An 18,833-nucleotide genomic window follows, 5' to 3' on the forward strand; every position below is an offset into this window, starting at 1 on the left:
AAAAAGGAAATCATCGCAGGAGAAAAATGACAAGAAATCCAACAATTGCATGTCTTAGAAAATGACAAAAGCAATCTGGGAACTGCTCTGGTAGTGAAATGGAAAGGAAAAGTCTTCTGTTTATTAACCTTTGGAAAAACTGTCCAAAATTCACACGAGGGGAAGGAGGTAACCACTTTCCTGACCAATCCTCCAGATTAAGATACCATCAGCCCAGGCTGGAGACGACTCTGATTTTCAACATATGATATGAGGTGTGGGCAACAGTTGGTCATCCTGCCTCAAAGCACGAACTGGTAACTGCAGGTAAAAGAACATTTTGTCCCAGAGCACTTAGTAAACTCCAGAATTTGCATAAAAAAATCCTTTATGAACTGGAGGACTTGCCATTTGATTTACTACCATCAGAAATCATTACTTTTACATGGTTTTTACACTCACCAAATTTGTGCAATTATGCAAACTTCTGCATTTGCTGAGGCTTTCTGAGCTATTAGCACCACTTCTCTAATACTAGCAATATTTTTGCCAGAAGGACACCACACCATTAATTCTGTACCCTCTCTAAATGCAGCAATTATCTACCAAACAGAGATTCTGTGCCATGCTTCAAGGATACTTTCACCTCCCCACCCACCAGTGCTGTTGCTGGGCAAAGCAGAAGTCACCATTACCCTCTAAAGTGACAGGGTCAGGAGGAGTCCCAGGGCAATCTCTGCAGTTCTTTAAAAAGAAAAGAAAAAAACCAACACACACACAAGCCAATAATAAATTATTATAAGTAGGCCTTCACTGACTGTGTTATTTGCCATTAAACTCTGCACATTAGTTCACATGAGTGTAACCTAAAAAATTTTCAGATTAAATATTCAGTTTAGCAGGGCACGTGCAAATTAACCAGCAGAAGGGTTCCTCAGGTGCCAGGCTGGACCAAGTTAATGGTATCAAAGTTGCCCTTGGGTAATAAACACTCCCTCCACTCGGAGAAGGCAAACTGTAACTGAGTTGGGTAAGAAAGCCTCTGTAAGAAAGGCCTTTCAATAAACTGCAAGATTCTACCAAGAAGACCATTGTGGTTGTAGGAAATTAATCAATGGCCAAGTAACAGCTCTCCATCATTGTTTTGTTAGTGCTAAGAAACTCAGTCCCTGCAGCTTAGCTTCTGAACTTTCAGAAGAGAGCAATACAAGACTAGGCTGTGGTGGTAAGAGATCCCTCCACCCTGGAGGTAAATAATTATGATCTTTAGGGTCCCTTCCAACCCAAACCATTCTATGATTCTGTGATTCTATGAATGCAAAAGCAGATAAGATGTTCATGTTACACCTGAATAGGAGAGTTGAATTCTAGTGCTGTCCTTCCCCTTTCCCCTCTCTTTATAATTTAAAAATAAATTAAATCAACTATAAATATGTTGCATCTCATTTAAGTAAGAGTAGAATATTTGCAGCTGCCAGTATGTGCAAGCAATGTGGCTAAGTCCCTGTGCCACATGGCTTGTTAAATGAGATGCATTCATCCAGAAGACCCTCAGCAGCTAAGCCTTGACCTATGGTAACTAATGGAGGTCTCCCTTTGACTTTAAGGGGGCCAGGATTTTACTCCAGAAACCTCAGATCTCATCCTTCACAGGGAAAATGCTGACTAGAAATGCTAAAGCAAATTTTGTACAGTCTGCAGTCACTGCTAACAGTGATTACAAACAGCCATTAGCACAACATCAGCATCTTATGAATAGACACACAGTCAACGTTCTTGGCATGTTCTATTGTGAAAGGAGGATCACAGGTGAAAAGTGATTTACCAAAAAAAAAAAAAAAAGGTAATGCTTTTTAAAAAGTTGTAAATGCTCATTTTCTTGTTGTTTTCCATTTTAGCTTTAGGTTGCTGAAGTGTCTGATTGCAGTGTGATTTTCTGAGAGCATAATCTCCTCTGTAAAAATTTGTTTAAAATGCTGCCCCTGTGCTACAACTATTCTGACGTCATCCCCAGTATGGCTGTAACTCAAATGGAAACACTATCTAATAAACAAGCCAGCCTTCCTGATATCTTCAGAAAATAAGCTGAAAGGAACTAGATAAGGCCTTTTTTTTTCCCCCAGGAAGGTCTCCTTCACAGTTTATTACCAAGTTCATACATCCAGAGGTGAGAGAGATGAATACACAGGTTTCTGATCTGTGTAGCTATGGGTTATCTACATCTCAATCAACTCTATAAAAAACTTCACAACACTGCCAGGATAGTGAACACCTAATGCCATTCATTTTTTAACAATTCATTAATTTTGTCTGATGGTGCAATAAACATTCATAGATATGTTTAATTTTATTTTATTTTAGTTCCCACAGAAACTAAAAGAACTGTTGTCATGAATGAAATCACTCATATGAATAAGGGTTTGCAGGATCAGTGTGTTAACTAATATTTCAATACTATTTTTTATCTACAGGGGCTTGCAAAATTCCAATGGAAAGCAGAAGCAGCATTTTAAAGTAGCATATGCAATTTCACTCATTCTATATTTGAATCTAAAGTTGCAAAGGGATATATTTGTTGATTGTTTTACAAAGTCCATTTAATGAATTAAACCAAGCAATTTAAAGTCTGGTCACTGAGATTTGTAAGAATGTGTAAATTCTCTAATCCACTTTATACTTAACAGCTTTACCACACTTGGGAGTCCCTTACTGACCTTGGGGAATGAGTAGTGAAAGATCTACCACTCACACATTTAGTGAATTAAGTAGTTCCCATTTTAAACCAATACACCAGATACTAACAGTTAAGTATAATTAGAAACACTGTGAAAGTTATAAAAGGAGCAATACACAGCAATACAAAATCTGTAATATATATTTCTATTGATTTATAGTTTTTTCCACTACTTTCCCAACACAAAGGACAGGCCCTGAATAACTAAGACCAGTTCAAGCAAACTCATTTTTGCAGGGAAGACCTTTGTAGCACTAATCACCATGTTCAAGAACATATTAAAATGTTTTCCATTATTATTTTAAATCAATGCAGTTTGTTTTCAGACATCCTCATTATCAAAGTGCATCACACAGAGAGCAACAGTGCCAAATGGCCTCCTCGAGATGAACATTTGACATTTTCAGTTTCATAAACAAAATTATAAGTGATTGATTCACATTTATGTGCAATTGGTTGATGTTGAATAGTTTTCTTGGTTCACTTATTTGAGCACTTTCCAAGCGAATCCTTTGAGCATTGCTGAGTCCTGGGCCAGGGCACAAACCTCCAGAGGGGAGAATGGTGGAGCTTCCCAACTCAGCCGTGGGAAGTCCTTGAAAATAAAGGACTTGAAGGACACATGGCCAAATCTTTCTCCAAAAGCAGGAACTAAAAGCCACATAGAATCATAGAATCATTAATTTTGGAGAAGACCTCTAAGATCATCGAGTCCAACCATTAATCTAACATTGCCAAGTCCACCACTAAACCATGTCCCTAAGCACCACATCTAAACATTTTTTGAACACTTTCACAGATGGTGACTCCACCACTTACCTGGGCAGCTTGACAACTCTTTCAGTGAAAAGATTTTTCACCATATCCAATCTAAACCTTCCCTGGCAAAACTTGAGTTGATTTTCTCTTGTCCTATCACTTGTTACTTGTGAGAAAAGACTGACCCACACCTGTCTACAACCTTCTTTCACTGTTGCTCCTTACCTGAGGACAAAGGAGTCTGAGGGACCAGAGCTGGTCCCAGCAGAAGCAGTGGTGGTGTAAGCTGCTCCATCCAAACCCCTCCTTCTTCCTTCTTTCCTCCACCAGCTGATCACAAAGCCATCAAAGGGAGGAGAGGAGAAGGCAAAGAGAGAAACACAAAAGCAGAAATCCTGACCCCTCTGCTGCCCTATGCCAACACAGTAAGTAGCTCCTTCAATCTATCTCCCACCCCTGTACCTCAGATTTGGGGATTCTCTGTCATCTTCATTCCTCTCAGCCCCCATTCCTACCTTCCAGCACTAACCAGATCATCATCAAGCAGGTCCCTGCTGCTGGTGTTGCCGGAGGGCTGCTCCACCTCCACCGGGGCAGGCACCCATGGGTGCTGCAGGCTCATCCTCTGCTGCAGGAAGGGAGGATGTGCTCAGCCAGGGGCTGAGGGGCATGTGAAGACTTTCAGATGCCTTCTCCCTCTTTCCCACTCTTCTCCAAGTCATCTTTCTCCCATTAGTGCAAGAGGATGGGGTAGGCATCCTTGAAAATGGAAGTGGGGGGAGAGTGCTATTTGATGGATTTTTTGCACGCATTAGTCTCCTGTTAAAAGCTACTAGAGGGAGAGGCAGAAAGGAAGTCATCAAGGAATTTCTTGAGATGTGTTTGTTCCCTTCCTGAATCCATCTTTGTTCATTCAAGCCTGTGCCATCAGCTCTTACTATGTGTTTAGGCTTCTTCAGGCAGAACAGGCAGAGCTGCTGCAAGATGCTCTGGCACAACACAACCCAGAAGCATCTGTCCTACACATTTCAAGGAAGAAATGGCACTCTCCAAAAAGGTTTAAAGCTACACCATATTGCTGCCTGATGGATATAATACGTGGAGCAAGGAGGATATATGAGGCCACACGGGTTGGAACTTGCATCCATACCCTGTGCCTCAGCAGTGGAAGTGCAGACACTGCCACTCAAGGGAGGGTGAAAGTCTTTTTACCTAAAAGTCTGGATACACATTTTGTTAACAGGTTAAAGCATTTCAACCTTGTTGCCTTTGGGGTTGGGGGTTCAGGCTATAATTCTTTAAAAGATAACGTATTTTAAAGGCGCTCAAACAAAACATTCTTTTTGCATCTCAGTCCCTACACATGCTAACACAAGTCTGCTAAATATTATTCTCCAAGATATATATTTAAGAAGCAGAGAGACTGAGAAGTTGCTTCAGAATCCATGTTTTTATACCACTTTACAGCCTGAATACACAAATTATGAAGGAGGAACATGCAGTGATGAAATCAGTAACAGTTCCAGAAGCTGTTTCTAAAGCGAAAGAACTGTTCCAGCCCACTACCATAAGCTTTTTCCTGAGCAAGTTATTGTGATTTTTAAAAAAGGTATATTTACTCCAAACATCCCTTCCAATACTTGGCATGAGAGACCATAATAGGGTTTTATAGCTGTCACAGTCTATTGGGTCAAAAATGCATTAAAAAAACCTGGAGCTTAAATACTTGCAGGTATGATGGATCACAATGGACTGCACTATTGAGTAAATAATGTCTGCCCTAAACATTATCTAAATAAAGGTTTACACAAGAGAATCAGAAGTAACCATTAAATAATCTCATATCAGTTTTCATGTTTCCATGATGATTGCTTTACTTTTTTGTTACTAACAAAACTTGGCACAGTGTTTCTTCCAAGCTTAGGGCAAATGTTAGCCAGATATCTCTGCATCACGAAGAACCCTTACTAACAAGTCCTCAAAACAGCTCAGTACCTAAGGTAAATATTATAACCTTCAGTCCTCATGACAGCCCAGCATTCCCATTAAATACCATAATCTGTAATCCACTTCATAATGACTGTGGGGAGATTTTTTTTTTTTTGAGCAAATGTACTCAGGACTGAGTACAGAAAGATTGATTGCTTATTGTTGCTGCCTGTTTTGACCCTATAATTCATTTCCCTGTTTTTTTCCTGCAAGTTTGGCTTTCTGTCCTTAATGAGCTGACTTGGCTGTATCTTCAGCAGTGTTTAGTAACCAGCCACTTCACCAGCAGGACTGGATAGTAGCTGAACATTCTGGAAGATTTAACTGTCAGTGACACATGCCAACACTTTGGGGATCAACATGAAACACAGGTCAGATCAAGGATTAATTGAAGACAAGGAAAGGCTTCCTATGGACAGCAGAAACCTCTGGAGAAACAAAAGTGAAGTTTCCCTGCCTTCTGCTGAAGGACATTCTATTTGGCGTGAAAAATGACAGGTACTTTTCAAGCAGTGCTATCTTGGAGTGTATATAATATTTCAAAAATATCTTGAAAGCTTCATATTTTAATAAACACTTTCTACATCCAATTTTCATTAATATGTTTTTAAAAGGGGAGCAGAAAATGAACAGTATGAGTCAGATCGTCAAGCAGGCATAAATCATCACAGCTCTACTGGTTTCAATTTATATTGCTTGTGAAAAAGGCTCTCTATACCTTTCTGGAATCACAGAGTGAATTCATCATCCCCAAATAATTAAGGATTTAATTTAATTATCTGTTAATATCTTCATTTAATGACTGGATTCAGAAGGATGGCAAGAACTACAGAGAGCTATTGTAAGGGATGTTAATGATAAGTACAGTGTAAATCAGAATTTTGATATATCCATAAATACTGAGCAAGTTAATGCCGAGAGTTAAGTGGAGAAAAGAAGTGCATGCCATATCACAGACATAATCTCTTGCATAAATATATTATGGCTTATTATAAAAGCACACTCTGCACAATATAAGGTCTAACCCTTTTGTTTTAACAAGAATCATAAAGGCCCTTTTTGAGATTCTAACGTGCTTCTACCCCGAATAGTTTCAAGTAGGAAAAAAAGAAATAGTAGTATTTAAAACTGACATTGATTCTGCAGAAATTTAATTTTGAGCTATATTACCCTGAATTATCAGGTACCACAATGATGGAATAGGGACAAATGCTGTAGGGAGAAGAGCAGAAAATGCATCAATTAAAGGATGCTTAATAGCCCACAGTTAAATAGCTTTCACAAATAGGAGGTAAAGGACAAAGTGTTCAGCTGCACAACAACATACACAGCTATGTGAAAATAAAATATTTCTATTCAAGAAGGACATTTTGTCTCTTACAACTAAACCACTCCCAGAGCCCATTTAAGTACCATGCTTTGACTACAGTAATTATCTCACGTCACTTAATATGATATAATATCTACTTATGCTTAATGGATATGTTTTAATTTCTAAGGAAACTGCCTGTTTGCACAAATGAAACTTGTACGATGATTAAAATATAATTTTCACCCTGGCAATAACACTTTTCAACAAACAAAACCATAAACAGAGATATTACAGCTATTTGAAAACAGAATTAAAAATGTGAATATCCTCTACTACTCAATACCCTGACTATAAATTGCTGTATATTATGGAAATTGACCATTTCTCATCACTGATAGAATATCAAATCAAAGCTACTTTTAAATACTGAAATCGATGTTATCAGTAAGCAAGTTAACTGATTTTCAGATCAAGGAAAATGCACATTATTTAAATAATAATGTAACATAATTTACATAACTTAATTAACTGATATCAGAGACCCATCTTCTGAAAGCATACAAACAAATGTATTCAATTACTTTTAAATTCCTTTTAAAATTTAACTACTTTTTGAATCAGTTTTAACAATGAGAAAAACTAACCCCAAACTTTTCAAGGAAATCCACTTTATGAGACATCAGAGATGCCAGTTTCACTTGTTACACCAAATTAACTTCACATTTGGTAAAGAATTATCTGTTCAATTTCTCTGTTTTTACTTTCAACCTATAAGATGTGCAATTGTTTATAAAGTAAATACACTCCTCCATTATTATTTAATTTGATCATCTTTCTAGATTCCAATGCTGCAAGGGCTTTAATCATGTTCCATATAGTTCAGCTCTACAGTATATCTCAGCTCTAAAATACAGCCTGAGGGGAAAAGAGGCTTGTTGTTGGTTTTTTTTTGTAATGCCTTTTTTATATTCATCTACCCTTAAATGGCATTTTTAAAGGCCACAGAGGAAATCAGTTTAGCTTAGTTTCCTCAAGAGCTTTTACCATATAAATGTTGTTGTTGCAAATTCTCTAAAACTTTTCTCAAAAGTCAAATAAACTTGAATGTTTAATGTCTCTAGAAATTTGCAAAGATGTGACTAATATGAAAAAAAATAAGCACACAATCATACCCTGCAATGAAAACTCTGATCAAATAACGTACATGCAGCAGGACAACTTGTCCACAAACACCAAAATTATCTGCTTTTAATTTATTTGTCACCACTGCAATCTTTCTAAAAGACTAATGCATATTTTTCACTCACCCTCCATATTTTTTTAAATCTCTTCATTCTGGACCATTTGGATTTGTTCATCTCTGATGCCTGCAGATCAAATATGTATCCTATATGGCTGTAAATACATTTTACAACCAGTCTGGAGCCCAAAACAGTAGAGTCATAGATATTTTTGAAAACAGAGGCACTCCCTGGCTTTTAATGCTGCTTCCAATAACCACACAGTTCAAAGCTCAGCATAAAGCAACCAATAGCTGAACATAGGCACAGAAAAAAATAAAACCAAAATCCCTTCTTTGAGATCATACAGGGAGAAGACTTGATCCATCCAATACTTGATTTAGGTCAGTGAAAAAAAAAAAGATGCTATTATGTCAGCCATCCAACTTTAAGACGACTTGTGAGCTGACAGTCATGGCACTTTAAAGCACTGTCATGATGAGTCTTTACAAAGGGATTGTTTTAATCCTATATGCAAAAAAAAAAAAAAAAAAAAAGAAAAAAAAGAAAAAAGCAAGCTACTTAAGGACTATTGAATTCACATGATATTACAAAAATATCTGCAATGTGCTGCAATGGAATGAAGCTGAGAAATACTTTGTGTAGTGTTTTCTACTTTATTTTTGTGGTTTCCTAAGGATGGGAGGTTTATATGATGGTGGAAATATTCACACCTGTCATTCCTCCCAAATTATTTCAACCCTTTGTCCCTCTTTAAATAAAAAATGAAATATCATACGAAATAGAAAACTCAAAGATGTTAATTTTTAAGTTTCTTGAAAATCAATGAATGACTCAGGAAATTGTACCAATTCTTATTCTAAAGGAAAGTTGTCATTGAGACAATCTATCCAGAAGGGAGATCCCATGGAAAGTTGTAACCATGAAAAATTTTGACCACAGTTCATGTTATATAGTTCATAGAATGCTACAAGAGAGAAGGACCAAATTATTGTTGATACATCTATGCTTCTTATGTTCCCTTTAATAATTTCAGAAAATGGAAAGGAAAGCAGAAAGTATGTGAAATATATCTCTCTGGTAAAACATAAAAACCCCAACCATATTTCAAATCCATTTCTGGAATGAGAAAATAAGCTTGCTTGACAAACACTGGTTAATTACAGGCAGTTACAGCTCCAAAGCTGATCTCCTGCAGTGCATAACAGGCCACCTCGACAGGTGTGACTACATAGAGGACACCCTTTTGGAGTGTCAGACCTAACTGAAAGCCTGGTGGTGTAACAACTCAGATGCTGAAAGAAAGTCATCCAGCAGAGATACATAAAGGGGGCTTGCTTCGAATATCTGGTGTGTTGACTGACTCTCTCAACAAGAAAAGTGGGAATGATACCAATTTCCTTGCCACATTGCGCTACCGTGGACCTTTATCTTCGTGTTCCAGCAACAGAAAACTTCTTTTCCCATCTTACAATACTATGCAATGTGTACTTGATTAGGTTACACTGAATATAAGACCACATTTGATATTCTAGTCAATACTGACACAACCCTTACGAAACTTGTCCTCTCTTTCTCTGAAAGGAGAGATCTAAGCAGAAGTGTTATGGGTTTGAAGCTGCAAGGTTCTCACTGTGCAACGTGTCATTAATTATATGGTGCAGCAAAGCCCATAAGGGGTTGCTCATTGACCCGTAATTTGGGACCTGACCCATCCTTTCTAATGGTCACAGGATGTTCCACTAAATGTAAAGCTCCATTTCAAACATGGATACCAAGTTTAGCTGACACTAAGAGCTGTCATGTGCTAGCTACAGAAGTGACAGACTGGTCCTACAGATCTATTTGATTATTTTATTCTCACATTTGATATCAGAATCCTAATGTTGTTCCATTAGGAGTATTCCTATTTATTTTAATGACAGTAGAATCTAACCTTTGTTCAATAAAGAATGAAAGTGGTTCATGTCTCATTTTTATCTAAAAGGACTAGCTATACCTCATTAGATTTGCTGTAAGCACTCCATCCCCCCTCAGTAATCAGTTTCTCAATTATCTAACAACACTATTTCAAAATTTTTCAGACTTAATTTTCTGTCATTCTGACAATGCACCCTAATCTGCCTGCCATTGAAAAGACAGATAAGAATATTTCAATTTTCTTAGCACTTATTGTTAGTTAGATTAGTTAATGATTAGTTAGATGTAAGAGAATGTCTAGAAGGTCTTCTTGATGTTATGCAATTAATACTGAGGCCCCAAGCAATTGCAGTCAAGCTCAATGCAGACAAGTGCTGTTATGGGAGCACATGCTTTGGCTGTAGGTGCAGTTAAGGTGCAGTTCTATGACTCCTGTGTGTAACTGTGCCTCTGACCAAAACAAGACTGACAGCTTTGCACTGACACGTGCCTGACCAGTTACAGCTGGGTCAGTATCTTAGAGCTATTCTTCTCTTTCCTATCTCTGCTAGACACCTCCAACTGAAGGTACATTTTCCTAGACTCCATTGATACCCAAAATGAAATGGAATCATTCATTGAAATGGTTCCTATAAGCAGCAGAAGAATCTGCTTTATATTCCTTCATCCTCAAATGATGGACATGAGCTTCTGCCTTTCCATACTATAAGTGAGAATGCTCAGGACAATCCTTTCGCCTGCTGTGATCAGGGCTTATAAGCAAGACTGCATGTCCAGGCTAAGGACAAGCCAAACGTGGCTCTGCCTTGTGGCTTTCTCCTTCGTGGTTTGAATCTTATGGTTGGAAGTGAGGGAAAATATTTCTCCTGAATTAAACCCAACTTCAGAATCATTCAAAATGCTTTCACCAATTTAAGGGCTTTTGATGTTGTGCTGAGGAGTGGCTTCCAGCACATTTTTATCATGGTTTCAGGATAAAATCCTAATTCATAAATAAACTGATGTAGTTCATTCACTACACTCATTACAGTGATAGGCACAATTCAGGACAGTAACTTTTCCCTAGATTAGGAAGTCTGAAGCCCACAAATGTCAAAGCACTGGCATTTCTAAGGGATTGTTGACAAGGTGAGGGGGATCAGAATAGAGCCCAGCTATTAATGACGAAATCACAGTCTCATTTCCTCTAACTCCCTTCCACAAACTCTGACCTCTAAATAAACCTCCTTACAGCAAGTATAAGATCTCTCTTCATTGAACCTAGAATTTCTCCTAAATGACCAGCACTTTGTAAGAAACAGAGTCAGATGAAGAAAAGGAGACAAACACAGGTACAAAAAAAAAAAGTCATACCATTGTTTTGGAAAAAAAGGAACAGCAACTATGAAGTTTTCCTCAAGTTCTTACAGATGATACTTTGTTATTGACTTTCTCCATTTGGCTGCTTTGTTGGGTTACACATTAACAAGCTCTTTGTGCCATCCAGCAAGAACTGCTGCTGTGGGTTTTGCTGCTTTGCTTCCAATAAGGTGAGAAGCTCAGCTTTTACGCAGTAATTTAGTTAAACATAATGGAGTGAAATCATTACCAAATATTTACTGCAAGCTAAAAAAAATCTCACCTCAGCTGCATTTACTGAGAGCAATAACGCTATGTGTGTTCCTGTAAGTATAATCAGGTTCCTATACCAGCTCTCAAATTAACAGAAGAGGAAGAAGATTTGATTGTACTAATCGATCATAGGATTATAAACCACCAGTGTGCAAGGTGGTGAAAGTGAAATCTGCACTGAAAGGAGTTACTGGGCAAGTCTTTACTTTCCAGTAAAGACTGAGAAATATTAGGAAATCACAGAGTACTGCTGACACCTCATTTGGATAGTGGGTACAATTTTGGCCACTCACATTCATGAGGAATGAAAGCAAAACTGGAACGGATGCAAATAATGTAAATGATCAGGGCAATGAAAACACTGTCACACGAGAGAAACTACAAGAGCCTAATTAAAGTAAGGCTTCCATGTACAAATATACTGGGAAAAGAGGCAGAAATGGGAAAGAAGAGCTACTTAAACCCTAAGTCAACACTGACACAGGACAGATATGTATAAACAAGAAAGGGTAAATGTAAGCTAAAAATCAGAAAACAGTTTCTGACCATCTAACTCCAGAGTATCTTCCTAATAAAAATAGAAAGGAAAAAACATTACACAGTTCTAAGATCATGATCGAGTAGTTTATGAGTGGGACAGGATGGCAGTGCCTGCAGTATGAAACCCTGAAAAGCTACTACCAATTTCCTACTCCTCACTGAGCTCTCGTGACAGAATTAGGCAAACATCCTTGAAAGTTGTACCTGATGCCCAGCTGCACTGTGAACAGCAGCTCTGACCCTTTTCTTCTCCCAGTGAGCACACACTGCCCCATGAAGCAGGCTTAGGACTGCTCTGTCACCATTTCCCTGCATAAGCCCAGGGGTCCATATGCCACAGAGCATTTGCCTGTTCATCAGGCCATGATCTGATCACACCCCTACACTGGGGATCAGTCACAACAACCAGATTCAAACTCAGAGCTGCCCAAACATACTAAAGGACATCACAGCTGAAGCCTTACCTTCCACCAGAACCAGACACCTTACAAGCAAATTAGATGCACATGATACACTCACATTGTAAATCTGAGTTTAAACTTTTGCTTTTAAAGCCAACTCAGCTCACATTTCAGGTGGTTGGCTCCCAGGATGAAGAAAGCACAGGACTCTCTCAGTTCACAGATGTGACAAAACTCAAAGCTTGTCTATTATCAAGTCTAAAAGTGTCATCCTCACCGTAAGGTTTATAATTATATTAGCACTCTTAATTTACTAGCTTCATCAGCCTTTAAATATTTTCCTGGATTCCTGACTGCAGGAAGGAGCAGCTACTTAGTTGTTGGAACATACTTCATTAATATTAATAGGAGGATTTTGGGGGGCAACATGATTTCTCTAGCAGCTAATAGAAGCAGTGTGTGCGTAACACCATGGTGACACCTAAGGTAGAAGATACAGAATGTTCTGACAGGTAAAGTAAATATAGTATAAAAATCCAAACAAACAAACAAAAATAAACAACAAAGAAAAGCTACAAAGAGGAAAAGGTGGCAATCTAAAGTCCTGTTTGCTCTTGATGTTCTCATGACTGAAAGGAGCAGAATCACACACTGAATCCCATTCCAGCTCACTAACTGACTCTGGCAATGGGTGTGGTACCCAGAGCCACAGCCCAAACCGATGAACAGGGAAAGCAAGATGCTGAACTCATGGAGAAAAACAGTAAAAAAAATTAATGCATTATTGCAACAAGAGGCATCTGCCAGAAGTAAAAGGAGTGGAACTGAAACAACCAGCTCTCCATCTTATTTCATGAAGATCCTATAACGGCTGAGGCTTGGACCTGTTGCCAGTATAGCTGAGCACTGTGATGAAAACAGGTGCAAACACCAAATACCACAGTGACTGATAGATGCTGTGCCCAGCTCTGCCCACAGATAGTTGTGGCTCATGGACAGAAACCTGGAGAGAAAAACATTCATACCTACAGCTTTCCCCTATCTCTCCAGCCTGAGTTGCCCACTGTTGTCCCCAAAGATGACAGCAGCTTTTGGCCAAAATACAGAAAACTGACATGCTCCTCCTTCCCTTGCCTGTAGGACTGCTTGTACTCATACTGCCACTGACAGCACTGATTCTGCTGCACACTCAGAAGCAGGGATTTGGATGCCAATCTTTGCCTGTTTGCAGCAGGGAGATAAGTCACCCCCAAACAGTATTTTCCTACTGACTGCCACTATCGGGAGACCAAGAACAACATGCCCATTGCTATCCCACATTGCTCTGTCAGATGGTGCCCACGTGAACCACAAAGATGTGTGACCATGAACTCCTGTTCACTTTATTTCAATAACAGAAAAAAACAGGAGATACTTTTAATGATGTTCCTCCCTTGAACATGTAGCACACTACAATGTGAGGCCACCTCAGCTGTGGTAATGCAGCTGCTTGTGGGGTCACACTGTGAGGTGGATCAGAAAATTCATCTTTTTTTACCAGGTTATTTTCAGGGCAGGTCAGTTCACTTATCAGCACATTGATCTCGCTCACAGCATGGCTGTACAAGCTGTTATTTGGCAAGCTGAGGACAAGCAGCTCCTTTCTCTGGCATTGCCTTCCATCCCCTCACGCTGGGAGCTGCAGTGAACTCCCAAACCTTTCCCCTGCTCCTTGGAAACACCAGCCCTCGGAGGGTGAGAATCAGCTGCTTGCAAGCAAAAAGCACTGGGAAGAAGCCACAGTGCAGCAGTGTGGGAGTACTAAAGATCATTAGCAGGAGGAAATAATGTATATTTAATGGTCTCTACTATTTGCATATATATTAACTCAAATGAATACTTCAGCCACATCTACACACTGCACTAGGGAAATCTGAAGGGGAACAAAAAGTCCTTCCTCATATATGGGTGTGCACACTTGCAGGTATGGAGTCTCTGCAAAATGCAGCACCTATTGCTGCTTAGTTATTCCAAGCCACACTCAGTGGCTGATTTCCAGTCTGCGGGAGATGTGGGAGAGAAGCCTTGAAAGCAGCATGTCTGGGTGGAACAAAATAATCTGAGACAACCTGTCATCACCACTGTCTGTCACAAAAGGCCCCATTTGTTATAGATTTTATACTTTTTTTCAAGCAGTGTCTTCATCAAACTCAGCTACACAGATTGTAGGGTCTCAGTTTCAGGTGTTTAACAGGTTCTCCTTCCCTTCATTGGAGAAGAGCAACAAGGCTGGTGAAGGGACTGGAGCATAAGTCCTATGGGGAGAGGCTGAGGGAGCTGGGGTTGTTTAGCCTGGAGTAGAGGAGGCTCAGAGGTGACCTCATCACCGTCTATAACTACCTGAAGGGAAGTTCTAGCCAGGTGGGGGTTGGTCTCTTCTCTCAGGCACTCAACAATAGGACAAGGGGGCACGGGCTTAAGCTCTGCGGGAAATTTAAGTTGGATATCAGGAGAAAATTCTTTACAGAGAGAGTAATCAGGCATTGGAATGGGCTGCCCAGAGAGGTGGTGGATTCACCATCCCTGGAGATTTTTAAACGCAGATTGGACGTGGCACTGAGTGCCATGATCTAGTAAATGGACTGGATTTGGACCGAGGGTTGGACTCGATGATCTCAGAGGTCTTTTCCAACCCAATCGATTCTATGATTCTATGATTCTATATGTTCTTCATTTCAGCATATATAACAGTTGTTGAGAAGAAAAAGCAACGACATTCTCCCATCTCCACCAGTGTGTTTAGACCATGGTATACAAGATACCAACACCTTCATAAAATTCAGTCCCAAGAATCAAAACCTTACTCATATTGAAGGTAAAAGCAGCCAGAAATTCATGATGTATTTAATTTCTAAATCAACTACCTTAAAACTTCCATTCTCACCTACATGGCAGATTTGCAGCACACCTACTCCTGATTTTGACCACTGGGTTCACTGTGAAGTAAGTCCCGACTCCTTCACCAGAAGCACCAATGTTCCATGACATGCTGTTGCATTCAGGATCCCAACATTTCGAAATTCTGGACTACAGATAGGACTGGGAACAGCAACACAGACTGAGGACTGTGGTGTCTCCCGTCCTCTGTAAGAGACATTTGGATGAAACCCTCTTCTTGCTTGGGAGCAGGAGGACTAAGAAAGTGAGTAGGAGAGAGAAGTGGACAGACAGAAGCATAGAGAGAAGCAGAAAAAGCAGTCAACTCAGTTATCCTGAAGGTATATTTAGAGGCTAAATTTATTAAAAACTGTGAGATATGAATAGAGGAGATCTGGGCTCCATAAGAAGATGTACTTATCTGAGTTATCAAGTCTCTCTGTGCATCTCAGCTTTCCAGGCACCCTGCAGCTGGGGTAGCACAACTAAGGAGTAACTTTCAGGACAAGGAGCTCCAGGGCTGTCCTCCACTTAATTTCAGTAATTTTAGAGCTCACTGTAAACCTGTTGTACACATAACAAATTACAGTGAATTACATTACACCTTGTTGTAAGAAAGTCCTGATTCTTTTAAATTAAATGAAAATAAACCAATTTACAAAGTAGGAGTAAAGAGTTAAGCAGTTCCTATCAGATATTTGTCCAACCTCGCTTTAGAAACTTCCACCTGACAACCTTTGTAGGCAATCTAGTCCAGCCTCTACAGCTGGAAAGTCAAATTTCCAAGCTCATTATTCTATGCCATGCCTACATCAAGACCTAGGGATAGTTTTTCCCCATTGCAATTACTCTTTAGATAAATAAAAACTGTCACCAGGTGTCTTTGCGAGGGAAGGCATTAAACAACACATGGTTTTACACTTCAAAAATTAATTTTCCATCCATGGTGTAAGATTCATTCTCAAACCTAATAGATGTTATTTTACAGAGACAGTTTCTGTTTCTCTCCCTTATTAGGGACAGATAAAATTTTCCACATAGTATTTAATGGTGTCTTGCTCTTTGAATGAGTGCATTTTGTCTTTCTAAATTATGTTGCTCTCTGACATTGATCGGTGATAGAACACCATGCCTTGCAGTTTTCTGCTTTTGTTTATCTATCCTGTGTGTTCCTGGGTTGTTAGGAACAGTAATGGGTTAGCAGCCCTGGTATTATTTTCAGTAGAGTTGCTCAGCCACCTAAAGTCAGCTTGTCCCCACTCAGGGGAGGCAAAAAACCATAAAATGAAAGATCAACAAATTAGACTTAAAGAAAATACACAGAAAGATATTTTCTCCCCCTGAGAATATAATCTGTATTTTAGATAAGCAAATATTGAATTATAAGCAACATTAAATATAAAACAATTAGGACAGACACAGATGTAGTGACTTTGGAAGATGCCAGACATGGAGAAGGCAAGTAACTCTCTGTACAGCTAGTGGTTGTGCCACCCTTCCCTCAGGTGTTTTCTACCTCCTTTAAAAGACAAACTCTACAGGGGAAAAAAAACCCAACCACTGTCTCTGTTCAGACAGATTTTTCATCTGAAGTCTCCGCCAAGGTGACCAACTAATGTTAATCCAGAGGGCATTTTGGGTGATCAACCATTAGCGATGCAATCAACCCATTCATGGTCATCTACAGCTAACACATTTTGGTCATTATGAAGACGGATCATTCTGAGCTGCTGGTTAAAGGTAAAAAGCTTCTTATCCCACTCCCATAATCATCTAGACTCTGTTAGACGTAATTAGTCGGGCGATAAGGGAGACCAAGGAAAGGGACAGATTGAAAAATGTCCCCAAGAGCCTTAACTATTTTGGATCTTAATTCCTTAAAGCCCCTTATCATTCCAACAATATTAGCTTTGCCACCAAAAGTGGGACTCATTTGGTGAAACGCAGACATTGGCCCTGTAGAGGTCTGAGCTAAGCCACCCTGAATGCCTTTGGCAGTTGATGGAGCTCAACTCAGTGGGGTCACCAGCTCCTAAATCAGGCATCAAAACCTGGACAGAAGAGGCAAGACCTGGAAATGCTGGTATTTCTCTTTTGATTCTAAGGTGACTAGGTCAGACGGAAATGTCTCAGCTTCATTAAAATAAATTCTGCCCCGTGAATCTCCCGAGAACTTTTCACCTTTGATAAAATCCATCACGTTGCAACCCTTGCACATTTTTTGCACTTAAAGGAACAGGATTTGTGTGTGCATCTGGATACACATGTGCATGGCAGGACAGGAGGAATGATAAATGCACACAGGGCTGGGCACAGCAGACACCAATATCCCACAGGGCAGTGCATTTCTTTGCTCTATTTAATAGGAAAGCAGAAACGCTGGCAGGCTCCTTCTGCCACTAGATTTCCTAGCAGCTGCCCAATGACCATGTTAGGGGCTGGTTAGGACACTTATAGTATTCTCTAAATGCTTAATATTTTATTCCTCCCTTGAAGCATCTGCTGTAAATCACTTCTGGAAACACAATGCTGGACCAGATGGAGGATTAGTCTATGACATTCTGATCTGGTAATTCCTATGTTAATTTTTACAACAATTTAGATGGGCATTGGCCACAGGGCCCAATCTGAGTCAATTTATTATAGGAAAAAAATGCCCTTTTCCCTCCTTTTCCTTTTCTATTGAAAAGGTTTTTTTGGTGGGGTTTTTTGTGTGGTGTTTTTTTTTTTGGTTGGTTTTTTTTTTTTTTTATGTTTATTTTCACAGTGCAGCACCTGGAGAGAAAAAAAGAGTCATTGCAGATTTCAGAAGTTAAGAGCTGGGCTCCCACTGCTGCCTCAGATACAGAATGAAAAGGGGAACATTTTTCACAGTTGTTATCTGCAGATTCAGCAGATGTCTTTTCAACTTTTTACAAGCTCAAGTACTGCATGATATGTAGCAGTAAATGCAGTGTTTAGTAGTATTACAGTCAGCATCGTGTAGATGCCTGAAGGTTCCCTTATGAACCCCAGTTGCGTTGGCTTAGAGGGACACAGAACAAAAGATTATATTACAACATGCAACAAGGCTACATTTTTAGAAATTATCAGTAATTCTGAGCATATCAGGGTCCAGCACAAGCAATCATAAAGGGAACTGATTTTCACTATATTTCTGAATATCAGATTTCTTTCCATGTTACAGTTAAGAATAAAGGCATCCCAAACTATCAGGTCCCATTGACATGCCACTCAGAGATACAGAAATCTTCTCTAAACTGCAGAAACATAGTCAGGTTAGGCTGTGGCCCCACTTAAGGACAGTTTTATTGATCAAGGTCAGCTATGAATAATACTGACAATTTTATAGCCACATAATTTTCTTTAATTAAACCTCCAGCTTCTATCTAGGTACTATTCCCTTATGTTGTTTTTGCTTATGCATCCTT

At 39.4% G+C, this 18,833-nt stretch overlaps 1 protein-coding gene across 5 annotated transcripts in view; it reads right to left on the reverse strand.

Moving 5' to 3' along the window:
- The window catches only part of DPP6 (dipeptidyl peptidase like 6), a 550,202-nt gene that overhangs the window by 306,027 nt on the left and 225,342 nt on the right, over positions 1–18,833 (reverse strand). The window contains exon 1 of one of the 5 annotated variants that reach the window (XM_032687029.1): positions 8,081–8,235. The exons of the other annotated variants lie outside the window; for them this stretch is intronic. Coding sequence (XP_032542920.1) covers positions 8,081–8,131 — 51 coding nt within the window. The 5' untranslated portion in view covers positions 8,132–8,235. Of the gene's footprint in view, positions 1–8,080; positions 8,236–18,833 lie in introns of those variants that run through there. 5 annotated transcript variants of the gene reach the window in all.

This window comes from Chiroxiphia lanceolata, chromosome 1 (assembly GCF_009829145.1).
Source record: "Chiroxiphia lanceolata isolate bChiLan1 chromosome 1, bChiLan1.pri, whole genome shotgun sequence".
In the NCBI taxonomy this organism is placed as follows: Eukaryota; Metazoa; Chordata; class Aves; order Passeriformes; family Pipridae; genus Chiroxiphia; species Chiroxiphia lanceolata.